This window comes from Leuciscus leuciscus (genome assembly GCF_965113295.1).
Source record: "Leuciscus leuciscus genome assembly, chromosome: 4".
NCBI classification, from domain to species: Eukaryota; Metazoa; Chordata; class Actinopteri; order Cypriniformes; family Leuciscidae; genus Leuciscus; species Leuciscus leuciscus.
The window spans coordinates 11551241-11564635 of NC_138728.1; the positions used below are offsets into that span (position 1 = coordinate 11551241).

The 13395-nt window shown below is 40.0% G+C and overlaps 1 protein-coding gene across 1 annotated transcript; it reads left to right on the plus strand.

The window, feature by feature from the left end:
- Positions 1-623: 623 nt before the first annotated feature.
- On the plus strand, positions 624-13395 carry cand1 (cullin-associated and neddylation-dissociated 1). Its single transcript, XM_082166477.1, has 15 exons — positions 624-921; positions 3253-3396; positions 3930-4084; positions 4253-4376; positions 5038-5294; positions 6511-6616; positions 6938-7083; positions 8303-8595; positions 8847-8988; positions 9232-10725; positions 10861-10956; positions 11043-11212; positions 11293-11457; positions 11885-11992; positions 12297-13395. Exons 1-15 carry the CDS (start codon positions 854-856, stop codon positions 12519-12521), a joined length of 3693 nt encoding a protein of 1230 aa, XP_082022603.1. The 5' UTR covers positions 624-853; the 3' UTR covers positions 12522-13395.

Here is a 13395-nt window from a genome sequence, read left to right on the forward strand (position 1 = left end):
GATTGATCTGATCTCAGTTGTTTTGAACTATTGAAGGTAATAAAAATATATAAAAAAATCATACTTTTAATGGAAAAAAAAGATTGTTTAATAGAAAATTACTTTACCACAGATGGTAAAACTATTAACAGGATATTTACTGTAAAATACTGTAAAGGAAATATTTATATATAATATAAATATATTCTGTCCAAAATATATATCATATAATTTATTATATATTATAATAACATATACACATAGCCTACATATATCTTGTACAAAACATTAAATCAAAAAAGATATAACAGATTTCCATCAAATGTAACCCTTCACAGCAATCAAAGTAAACATCTGGCCAACAAGTTATACTAATAACTTAGCCTAACTAACAGAGTGCATTTATCCACTAACCTACACAGTTCAGGGTAGCCTTACTGGCACATGACTCATGAGTGAATCATAAAATTCATACAAAACAATAAATGATCATGTTAAATTATTTGAGTATTATGAGAACACTTTTACCAGTAATCACCACACAAATAAAATGATGTCCAAAAGATTGAATACACACTAGGCTCACTAGGATTTGCAACACTGCCCCACTCTTCCTCTGTCTTCTCATAGCAGTGTCTGTCTAGTCTGAGCTCCTCCCTCCTGCAGAAGCGAGCAGCACCTCCATTCAAACCCATCCAAACTCAAGGCATGAGCGTCTGCTCTTCCCAGCACAGCTGCTGCTGATCACCTACCTGCACAACAAACTCTGGATATTCGTCTTGTACTTTACACCCCTTTAAACCTTCAAAAAAAGAGGCGAACTAAATCATTCTGGCCCTAAACACACACACAAGTGGTTTTCCTGACTGCAAACATGGCGAGTGCCTCATACCACATCTCTAATCTTTTGGAGAAAATGACATCCAGCGACAAGGATTTCAGGTCAGTCGTGATGCACACGTCTATATCGAGTGTTAAAGAGCATGCACGTTTATTTTTAGGGCTTGTGATGGCGTTTAAATGTTTTAATAAATAATGAAGCGATCGCAGAAAGTTTTAGGCCTATCGCGCCCCTGTTGTTGTTTAGATTGACATGCTAAGCTAACAAGCTAACTCATACTGTACGGGGCTTCATTTGGATTTTTTGCCGTTTAAAATTGTGCACGGGCCGTGCATTCACGGCTATAACTTGTTAATTTGCCCTCTCATGTTGGAATATAAGCTGTCAAACGTGTGTGTTTTAGTGTGGATGTTAGCAAGCTAGTGTTAGCCTATTAGCTTTAGCATTTCGTTTTGGTGGCACTGCACTCGACCTGTCATATCATTTGTAACGAGTACAATTATTTACAATACAATAGACAAAATTAGCCGAGTTGTTGAGTCAGTGCAGCATTTGATGTAATTTGGTGTAATTTACTTTCCTCGTGTTTGTATAAGTTGGCTAATATTAGCATAAGTGCACGTCCATGAAATGTGCATAGAATCTAACTACATAAGCTACTTTTTAGAGAAGTTTGTGTTGTATAGAATTGATATTGAATTCAATGTTTTTCTTTTATTTGGATCTCTGCATTCAGTGTTTCAGAAACAATTGTATAGTTTATATTTTTAAGTTAAAACAGGTTTGACATGTCATTTCTTTTATCATTTGCTTATTTTATTCAGTTGTTAATCGATTGTATTTGTTATTTGTGCAGACTGACACTTAAGGCAGAAGTTGACTTGTCCTTTGTAAGTTACAGGCTCTGTGAAATGTTTTATGTGATGGAAACATTTGAAAAAAAAATTTTTATTTTGTTAATAATAATGATGGTAACGTAGATATTTCCCTCAATGTTATAGCTATAATTATGCCACGGTCCTCATTGACTTTGTTCTGAGAATACTTGTCTGGTTTGAAATGCTGTCAAGGCCAGAAGCATGTGTAAATATGTTGATAACTGTTTAAAAGCATAATGGGAATTATACGGTTATCCGGACCACACAGTGGGGATATTTTGGGGATATTTAATTGAATTTTATCAATCAATAAATTCCTCTTGAAACAAACTTTGTTGTATTATTTAAATGTAATACTGTGAAGCTGCTTTGATACAATCTGTATTGTGAAAAGCGCTATACAAATAAACTTGACTTGACAGTGACGGGTAGGTTTAGGGGCGGGGTTAGGGGTAGGTCATCGATCAGGTGTGGGCCGGATAACCGTATAGTACCGTATAATGATTAACATGAAATTGTAGTTCATAATCTAAATGGTCTATACAGTTACAATTTGTAATGTGTTCTGACATGCTTTTCTTTCTTTTGGGGGATTCCCTTTAAAGATGTCAGTATATTCAACAGCAGCCACCAGGAGGTTAATGGTTTGTGAGTTTTATACATATCTGACAGGAGTTTTCAAATGAATACTAATGCAGCCATCGGATCATATTTCCAGAGTCTACCCTGCCTGTCATTCACGTCAAACCACTTGCTGTTCTCATTCCAGCTCATTCTGAATTTCACAAGAATTTACCCCTGGGAACATTTTGCTTACACACCATTCTAGGTCTCCTCTGTTGGTGTGTGCTGGCGTTCCCTCTCTCGCCCTGCTGTAGGAGCGTGCGTCTCATGCATTATTCATTCTTACTTAGGCTCTCTGGAATAAGAGATTCCATGCCTTCAAATATATGCCAAAGCAGACGCTTTTAGGACTGTGTGTGTGTGAGAGAGAGAGAGAGATGGCACGTATTAGGGTATGCAGAGGGTTTTCGCTCACATCACATATGAGGTTTTGTGCTGAGGCTTTGATGTTGGCACCCAAAGACAAGATTTCATTTTAATCCACTCCAGTTTCAGCTCAGAAGTGGATTATGAATTTAGCAAACCATGACAAGTGAGATGAAAAGGTGAAAATGCTTCAGTCAGTCCATTTGCTTTGACATAATGCCAGCAGCCCCTGCCATTCAGGTGGATCTCACCTTTTTCTAGTCCTCTTTGTAGTAGCCATTCTGTTAGTGCTGAAGTCACATGAAACCCTCTAAGTGTGTCACTGTGTCTGGACCATTGGGAAAAACGCCTTGCAACTGTTTACTTTTGCGAAAACTTGTACAAGAAAATGCCGATGATGCTTTATTTTATCCATTGGGAAATGGTTGGATAATGAATTTTTCTTTATATGACAGTTGGTTGGTTGGAGGGTAGGGATTTACATTTTGGTGGGAGAAACTCTTTCTTCAAAAAAAAAAGTAGACTGATAAATGATTCATAACAAGTCCTTGTTTATTCCCTCAGATTCATGGCCACCAATGATTTGATGTCCGAGTTGCAGAAGGACTCCATAAAGCTGGACGATGATAGTGAACGGAAGGTGGTCAAAATGATCTTAAAGCTCCTGGAGGACAAGAATGGAGAAGTTCAGAATCTGGCTGTAAAATGGTAAGCTTTTTGCCATTGTTCATTTGTTTCAGTCCTGTGCTTGCATGAACTTGAAAGCTTCTCTTACTTGGGTGTTTTCAGTATGTCCTTCATGAATTGGCTTCAGTTTGTTCTATTAAAATGTTTTAATGTGAAATTGATTCATGCCACTGTGATTTAGTGAGAGGTATTGCTGTTTTTTTTTACTTTGATTTATCTTGGTTGTTAGCCTTTGAGATTAACCTCTATTTTTTTTTTTCTTGATAGTTTTGAAGGGATTGCATGAATAAGTCACAGTAATCTCTTTTCATTTCATTCGGTCTTTTTGCTGAAATACAAGTAAACAACGACTCTTTTTAAACCTTGTGGCAGTTAAAGCCATCTTGCGAATGGATTAACACTGACTTGTATGCTAAACGGAAATAATTTGTAATGTACCATTTCGCAGTACAGACATTTTTGCAAGCAAACCAAATCCAAATTTATACATTGCATAGTAATAGACAAATAGGAAGCATTTCACAGGTTGCACTAAAAGTCCTTATTTCTTGCAGTTTGGGCCCACTTGTCAGCAAAGTGAAGGAGTACCAGGTCGAAACCATTGTTGATACATTGTGTACAAACATGTTGTCAGATAAGGAGCAGCTTCGAGATATTTCTAGCATCGGCCTCAAAACGGTGATTGGAGAGCTCCCGCCAGCGTCCAGCGGTAAAACACGTTTTCCCTGCGTAATAATGTTATTGCAGTTGTTTTCCCCAACTGTGTTTTTTTCTCTATAGTGATTTATGCACAGAGAATTAATTCACATGCATATGGCTATATTTAGTTATTTTCATGTGCCATCTTGCCTGCTAAGTCCATTTCTGTTTGCTTTAGGCTCTGCTCTTGCTGCTAGCGTTTGCAAAAAGATTACAGGCCGCCTCACAAGTGCCATTGCCAAGCAGGAGGATGTCTCAGTTCAGCTGGAAGCATTGGACATCATGGCAGACATGCTGTGCAGGTATGTCAGACAAGCCATGTGATGACTGCTGCTCTTGTTTAGACCAATTTTGCTTTTGAGTGCACATGGGCTCCTGCCAGGTAATTTCTTGATGTGTTTGTGCACACACATCTGCCCTCTGTGACAGTTCTCAGTTGTCTTTTTCCTCAGTTCACTGAGCTGAGTATACTATAAAGGTCTTTTAGTTTAGATGCTGATGCTCGGCTCTGTTCTGTGGTAACTAATGGCAGACTTGGGTGAATGCATTTATACTTGCACACATACATTAGGCAGACGCTTTTATCCAAAGCGACTTTGAGATTTTTTTTGCCAGCTTCTGTGTGCCTTGGGAATTGAATCCACAACCACACCATTTCTAAGGTCATGCTTTACCAGTAGAGCTACACAGAATCAGTTAAACATGAAGCATGTGTTTTCCCATGATTAGGATTTAAAGCCCGTTCACACTAAGAATGAAATTATAACAACTGTATTCACACCAATGGATGATAACATTGTTTATTCTAAGTTTATAGTTGTAGTTTTTGGAGGGAAATAAAGGAAATTTGCTATACATGCAGTATACTGCAGAAATAGTAGGAGTGTTAGTATGTTATAATTACAACAATTGCAACTATCTCTTCTTTTGAATGTCTAACATTGTTTGTGTTCAATCATCCAGACAAGGAGGCCTCTTAGTGAATTTCCACCCTTCCATTCTGAGCTGTCTGCTGCCTCAACTGACAAGCCCTCGCCTGGCAGTAAGGAAGAGGACCATCATAGCCCTGGGACACCTGGTCATGAGCTGCGGAAACTTGGTCTTTGTGGACCTCATCGAGCACTTACTATCCGAGCTCTCACGCAACGAGTCCATGTCAACCACGCGCACTTACATCCAGTGTATTGCTGCCATCAGCAGACAAGCTGGCCACAGAATCGGTGAGGCTCCCCCGTTGTTACAGACCTCAGTTAACTTAATGTCTTTGGGGTTCAAGACCTCATCTCAGTTACTCTTTAAGTGCTGAAAGCAATTTTACTGTGCACTTATTGAAGCCATCATCTGTGATCTTCTCATACAGCTATTAGTTTCACCACTGATGCTGTAATTTAGCCTTTGCTGGAATGAGCTAAAGCAAATCAAAGCTATCCTCAAAGATCTTTAATGAAAATGATCCAATTATTACAATAGCTGTTTTTTTTTGGCTCAAAGCATAGTGTAAATACATTTGTGTAATGATATCCTCCCCTCTTAGGTATTGCCTTTTTACCATGGCTTGATCTTGCAGTCCGGACTCCTTTCTCATGATAGAAAATGTTTCACTCAAGATTGAGGTCACCAGTGTTGACATCGAATCTTGATTACATTTCACTTTATGATTGCTCAGGTTGATGAGCAGTAGAAGTTATTCAGGCTGAGGTGTGCCAACTCTCTCCGCATCAGTTTTTCTTTGACGAAGTATTTTGACGTCATTCAAAGATATTTCGTTGATCTCTCTTTTCCACAGTTTTTAATAATTGATACAATAATAAAACACTTTGAAGTTATCCATAGTTATCCATAATTTTTCACAACTTTTACAGTTTTCTACATTTCCACGGTTCCACCCCCACAGCACGATTATATATAGGGGGTATAAGCTTGAAGTCAACTCTCTTTGGAATTTGACCGAACAAATTGCCAGAATGTAATTGTGTGACAGGAGATAGAACAATCTCCAGTACGGTCGTTATTACCCGTCACCTTGTCATTCAACGTTGTTCCATTGCTGCGCTGCTAAGGCAGGCCATTTGGCACAAATGAAATGAAGTGAAAAGTCATTTAGGTTTGCTGCTGTGGTGCGCCGTTCCCCATCAGCCAATTACCGCCTACGTTTGATGAAACAAAGACAGCTGCGATTAAGATGCACAAGATTACTTCAGTGGAATGCACTCAGTTGTTTTGTAGCTATCTCTTGGCGCTGCAGTTTTAATTAAGTCTTTTTGTCATCTTAAGATTGTTTCTTTGATTGTGCTGAAAAAAGCTAGGCCTTTATCTTGCAGCTCTCCAAACTCATTTTTATTTCACAATGAATTATTACAGTTCGATGTTAAGCTTTGCAACTGTCTGATGTGTGTGTAACGATGGTAATGACAACATGCTGATTGTATCCTGCAGGTGAGTATTTGGAGAAGATCATCCCATTGGTGGTGAAGTTCTGCAATGTTGATGATGATGAACTGAGGGAATACTGCATACAAGCTTTTGAGTCTTTCGTAAGGAGGTTAGTCTACATCTCCATCCAACCGCTGACATTTGTGATACCAAAAAATTATATTTTCTATTAAAATATATAAAAAAATTGTTAATTTTGTTTCTCATGATATTATAATAGATGAGTTGGACCAGAGAGTGGGAAAAAAAGAAGCACAAATTTGGTTATTTCTTAATTTTTATGACTACGTTATTCTGCTGTTTAGTAGTAGTATAGATAATAAAAATATTACCAACAAAAACGTAGCCATTGAAAAGCTGTAATCTTGAAGTTTCCCTGTTGCATGATTTATATGGTTATATGTTTAATAGACAAACTTTTGATTCCCAGGTGTCCAAAGGAAGTCTACCCACATGTCCCAACAGTCATTAGCATCTGTCTTAAGTATCTGACCTATGACCCCAACTACAACTATGACGACGAGGATGAAGATGAGAATGCAATGGATGCCGATGGTGTAGACGAAGATTATCAAGGTACGAGGCGGGGCTCATTTCTCCTCTCTGTCTGAGGGAAGAAGGATTTATTCTCTTTCCCAAACCAAAAGAGTCTGTTTAGCTGTAAGTTACCACCTCAGTTTGTTAGTCCTGGTGTGTGTTAGCCTCTGCTTGTCGCATAACAGTAATAACAATGAAAGCACCGTATTGGTAATACAGCAGTCAGAGAGACAGTCTGTCCATGTTTGAAGACAAAAAAAGTTGGACCTCTGCAAAGACTGTTTGCAAGACCATCAGAATTCAGCTTCTTGTTGGAGTGAATGGACAGTGGTAACTGGTCTGGTCTAGCAGCTTTAAATAATGCCTATGCTTTCACAGCTGATAAAATTGGCTCTGAGATTGGTTTGGGGGTACTGATTGTCCTGTAATGACTAGACATTTGCCACCATTCCTCTGGCACCTTAGAGATTGTCAAGCCGGCACCTTTTCACCCTCCTTAATGCATGTGCTGAGCATGTCGTGCCACTTTCTTTGACAGAGGTTCTGCATTCTCTGAGTGAAAATGCTTTATTTAACCATTAGTGCTCTGAAGCACAACTGAGTGTGGATGTGCTAAGCGTTGCATGTTGAAAGTGTTGGAATGAAGTTTTTCATGTGGAAGCATGGTTGAAGAAATATGGGTTGCTGCACCCCAGAATTTGACAAGAGCAGACTATAATGACAAGCCCCTGTCCTAAAGCTTGTTAGACATTCACTGCATTCATGACTGCCTTTGTTCTACTTGATCTTTTTTGGCATCAAGGATTTTTATTTTCTGCTCCTATTGGAGTGTCATTTTCATCCATGAATCATATTCGTACCTATTTTCTGTTTTCTTTTCAATAATTGATTGTGCTGACTGTGCACTAGCTTGTAAGCAGCCTTAGGAGGCTCATACAGTTTGGCAGCAGATTTGAGGGTATGTTTGTTTTTCTCTTTGAAGTCCACACTTCAGAAGTCCATGGTTTTCGTGTTTTGTGGTTCAGGGGACAAACTTGTAGCCCTAAATGTTCCACACTCTGAGTGTTTACAAAGAAATCCTTTTTGTAGCTGCTAGTTTGAGATGTATCTTGGTACCCAGACACATCTACATACATAATATGCCAACTGTTTTGGCCAATATGGAATAAAAAATGAACAATATGAATTGTAGCTGTTGCAACAGATGGAGTTATTCAAATTAGTGGCTGTGATTATGATATAATCTAACTCCCAACAGGAAGTGATGATGAGTACAGTGATGATGACGACATGAGTTGGAAAGTGAGGAGAGCAGCAGCAAAGTGCTTGGACGCCGTGGTGAGCACCAGACATGAGATGTTACCCGAGTTCTACCGCACTGTTTCACCGGCGCTCATTGCCCGCTTTAAAGAGCGGGAAGAAAACGTGAAAGCAGATGTGTTCCATGCCTACTTATCCCTACTCAAGCAGACACGCCCTGCCCAGAGCTGGCTCTGTGACCCAGATGCTATGGAACAGGGAGAGACTCCTCTCACAATGCTTCAAATCCAGGTAGAGGTAACCTAGGACTGCTAATTCTTACATATACACAGATTTGTTCCTGGCTGTTTGTGTTTTTGATGTACATTTTGCACATCAATTATTTGATGTTCAACTTGTCAAAATTCAGTAACGTTTTTTGCAATATGTTATCATATATTGTAGAATATAAGTCTTCATTGTAATATACTGTGAAGGTGACATTTGGGATTCCTAATTATTAAAGTTCATTCATGAGTGTGGTGTTTTGTGTGCCTTTGCAGGTGTCCATGATAGTGAAAGCATTGCACAAACAGATGAAGGAAAAAAGTGTTAAGACCCGGCAGTGCTGCTTCAACATGCTGACAGAATTAGTAAACGTGCTGCCAGGGGCCCTGACACAGCACATTCCTGTTCTCATCCCAGGTATGTGCCACAGGCAAGCTACTACATGTTAAAGCGAGTAGTCGTTCATTCCATGATCATTTGCTTAATTCTTGCCAAGTTTGACCAGCATTTTACCTTTATTTATAAAAGCACCATGGGGTAAACCTGGAAATGTTTGGTCTTTTTTTTGGTTGGAAATCTTTCGTAGCCATTGTTAAGTTTCTCAATATTTGAAAATATTTTTGCATTTGGAGTGACATTTGTGAATTTTATTCCATCTAGGAATCATATTTTCCCTCAACGATAAGTCGAGCTCTTCAAACCTGAAGATAGATGCCCTGTCTTGCTTGTATGTGATCCTGTGCAACCATCAACCTCAAGTCTTCCACCCCCATGTTCAGGCTATAGTGCCTCCTGTAGTTGCTTGTGTGGGTGATCCCTTTTATAAGATCACCTCTGAAGCACTGCTGGTCACCCAGCAGTTGGTCAAAGTCATTAGGCCCCTGGATCTAACAGATGCTTTTGATGCCTCACCCTACATCACTGACCTTTTTGCGTGCACCATTAAAAGGCTGAAGGCAGCAGATATCGACCAGGAAGTCAAGGAGCGAGCTATTTCTTGTATGGGGCAAATTATCTGCAACCTCGGTGATAGCCTTGGTGCGGACCTACCAGGCACTCTCCTCATCTTCCTAGAGCGACTGAAGAACGAGATAACAAGGCTGACCACTGTCAAAGCTCTCACCCTCATCGCAGGTTCGCCGCTGAAGATCAACCTGAGGCCCATCTTGGGTGAGGCTGTTCCCATTCTTGCCTCCTTTCTGCGTAAGAACCAACGAGCATTAAAACTAAGCACACTGGCTGCACTGGACATTCTGGTCAAGAACTACAGCGATAGTGTAACACCGGCCATGATCGACGCTGTACTGGCTGAGCTGCCGCCTCTTATCAATGAAAGCGATATGCATGTCTCCCAGATGGCCATCAGCTTCCTCACCACGCTTGCACGAGTCCACCCTGACTCACTGTCTAAAATAAGTGGCTCTATTTTGGCTGAACTCATAGCTTTGGTCCGTTCACCGTTGCTGCAAGGTGGCGCTCTTAGTGCCATGCTGGAATTCTTCCAGGCTCTTGTAGCCACGGGAACTGCTAGCTTGGGCTACATGGACCTGCTACGTATGCTAACAGGTCCTGTGTATGCCCAGAGTGCAGCGCTCACCCATAAGCAATCCTACTACTCCATTGCAAAGTGTGTGGCCGCTCTCACCCGTGCTTGTCCTAAAGAGGGCCCTGCGGTGGTGGGACAGTTCATTCAAGATGTGAAGAACTCGCGCTCCACCGACTCTATCAGATTGCTGGCTCTGCTTTCCCTGGGAGAGGTCGGTCATCATGTTGATCTGAGTGGCCAGCCTGAGCTGAAAACGGTCATCCTGGATGCCTTCTCTTCAGCCAGCGAAGAGGTCAAGTCGGCAGCTTCATATGCGTTAGGCAGCATAAGCGTGGGAAACCTCCCGGAGTACCTGCCCTTTGTCCTGCAAGAGATCTCTGGCCAGCCCAAGCGACAGTACCTGCTGTTGCACTCTCTCAAGGAAATAATCAGCTCTGCCTCGGTTGCAGGGCTCAAACCCTATGTAGAAAATGTCTGGGCACTGTTGCTCAAACACTGCGAGTGTACAGAAGAAGGCACAAGGAACGTGGTAGCTGAATGTCTGGGAAAGTTAACACTTATCGACCCAGAGACTCTTCTGCCCAGGCTAAAAGGCTATCTCTTATCAGGTGATCGTCAAACTCTGCCTGTTAAATCTGTATCAAAACACTGATAAATTTCAGTTAAATAAAGTTCTTTATATCATAAACGTTATATATATAAAATTCCAAGTTTTGATTGAGGTGTTCTCTTTCTCTCCCCAGGATCATCATATGCCAGGAGCTCAGTAGTTACAGCTGTTAAATTCACGATTTCAGATCACCCACAGACAATTGACCCCCTTCTTAAAAACTGCATAGGCAAGTACTAATTTGCACTATTTTGAATTTTGTCGAACACTTTTTAGAACTGTTTTTTTATTGTAATATTATTGAAATACTTCTAGGTGATTTCTTGAAAACATTGGAAGATCCAGACCTCAATGTACGAAGAGTGGCTCTAGTCACCTTCAACTCTGCAGCTCATAACAAACCTTCACTTATTCGAGACCTGTTGGATACGGTTCTCCCTCATTTGTACAATGAGACCAAAGTGCGCAAAGAATTAATCAGAGAGGTAATCTGCCCTTTGTCCAAAGCCTATTGCTTTACTGTCTTTTTCAAACCTCAAAACACAGTATAATTACCTCTTTCTAGGTTGAGATGGGTCCGTTCAAACACACAGTGGACGATGGTCTGGATATCCGGAAGGCTGCATTTGAATGCATGTACACTCTTTTAGACAGCTGCCTTGATAGACTTGACATCTTTGAATTCTTAAACCATGTTGAAGATGGACTTAAGGACCATTACGATATCAAGGTAAGCCGTCAGAGTAATCCATGAATCTTTCATGAGGCAGGCCTTTTGCCATGCAGAGCATTTAGCGACCACAGAAGATGAAAGAGTGAATTGATTAACAAAGATTCAGTGTGTGGTCATCAAAGGCATAAATGCATAATGCATTGACAACAAACGTGATCCAACTTTATTTTAAATGTACTTATTACCAGGTGTACTTTCATGATAATGAAGTAGAAGTGCTTTGTACCAGAAAATGTTGTATTTTAGGTTTAAATTGTTAACCTACCCACTTTAAACAGGAGTTATCAAGTTCAAGCCATGTGTTTTTGATAGTTACTAGGGACTTCAAAGATGCAGTGGGACCAAAATATATGCATAGGTTCATGAATCACAATGAAGGTTTATAATTCCTAATGATCTTTTTGCTCTATGAATGTCCTTACAGATGCTGACGTTCCTCATGCTGGCCAGATTATCTAGTTTGTGTCCCAGTGCAGTGTTACAGAGGTTGGACAGACTTGTGGAGCCGCTCAGGGCAACATGCACCACAAAGGTTTGCAAGATATTCATCAAACAATAAACTAAAAACAATAAAATCAGACATAAAGCATTTTCTGTGTATATTGAAAATAGAGGAAATCTGAGACATCTGTGGGTTTTCGTAGGGGAGCGAAAGTTTGAATACGGTTTGCAATATTTACAGATCCTCATCAATTCCCCTCTTTCTCCGTGTTTCTCAGTAATCACAAACAACTGGAAAGGTCATGAAACAGTCATGCCAATTAATTGCTCAAAAAGTGTGAGAGCCCTTTGATTTCTAATTATGAAGTTGGCTCATAACACCTTTTCTTTCCCAGGTAAAAGCCAACTCTGTAAAGCAGGAGTTTGAAAAGCAGGATGAGCTCAAACGATCTGCTATGCGGGCCGTAGTGGCCTTGCTAACCATCCCAGAGGCAGAGAAGAGCCCACTAATGAGCGAGTTTCAGTCTCAAATCAGCTCCAACCCTGAGCTGGCCGCCATCTTTGACAGCATCCAGAGGGACTCCACCAGCGCTAATATGGAATCCATGGACACCAGTTAAATGACCACAACAATGTGCCCACTCCAAAAATCCACAAAGAAAACCAACCCTGGGGGACCCTTGTATTGTTCCATGCATTGCACTGAATCAAAAATAGGAGGAAAACTAAAATCTAAAATTAAGAAAAGAAAAAAGAAAAAAAAAACTGAAAATGAAAGAACAGACATTCATCATACTAAGCTTCAAAGCTTATTTCCACATTCTTTTTTTTCTATAAACAACAGGAAATTGCCTCAATTGTTCATTGTTCTCCATTCCTCCCCCACCATTTTTTATTAATTTTTTCTGGTCGTTTTCATAATTTCTGAGACTCTGTCACTTGAAAATGATTTGACCACAGTATTTGTGTTACCATGGGAGATTCGTTCTTTACATTCTAGGCTGCCGACGACAAAATCGGGATCTACAGGGGTAAACGATAGCACTCAGTGAATTTGAATCGTTTCAGAACCATGTTTTTTTTTTTTTCTGTCATGTTTCTTATAAGACAAGTTTTATTAGGTTTTTGTACGATTTGAATGTCATTTCTCCTCTTTTTACTGTTGACAGCTTAAGTACAGAGCGAGATAAGTCTTAGAAATATTATCCCGAAGAGGTGTGGCATAGTTAGGATGAGTGGCTGCTTATTCTTCTTTCATTGCATTTCATTACATTCCCACACTGTCCGCAGAATTGCGAGTCATAAGCATGTCACACATCCAGAGAATGAGAATTCAGCTACGCACGATTTGCATATTTTTCTTTTTCTATTTGATGATAGTTTTGTTTGGCTCCAGCATATAGAGGTAAAATATGACATTGAACATTGTTATGAGAAAATATTGCCCTGTATGGAACGCACATATTGTGAATAAAATGAGTGGAGAATATTTTA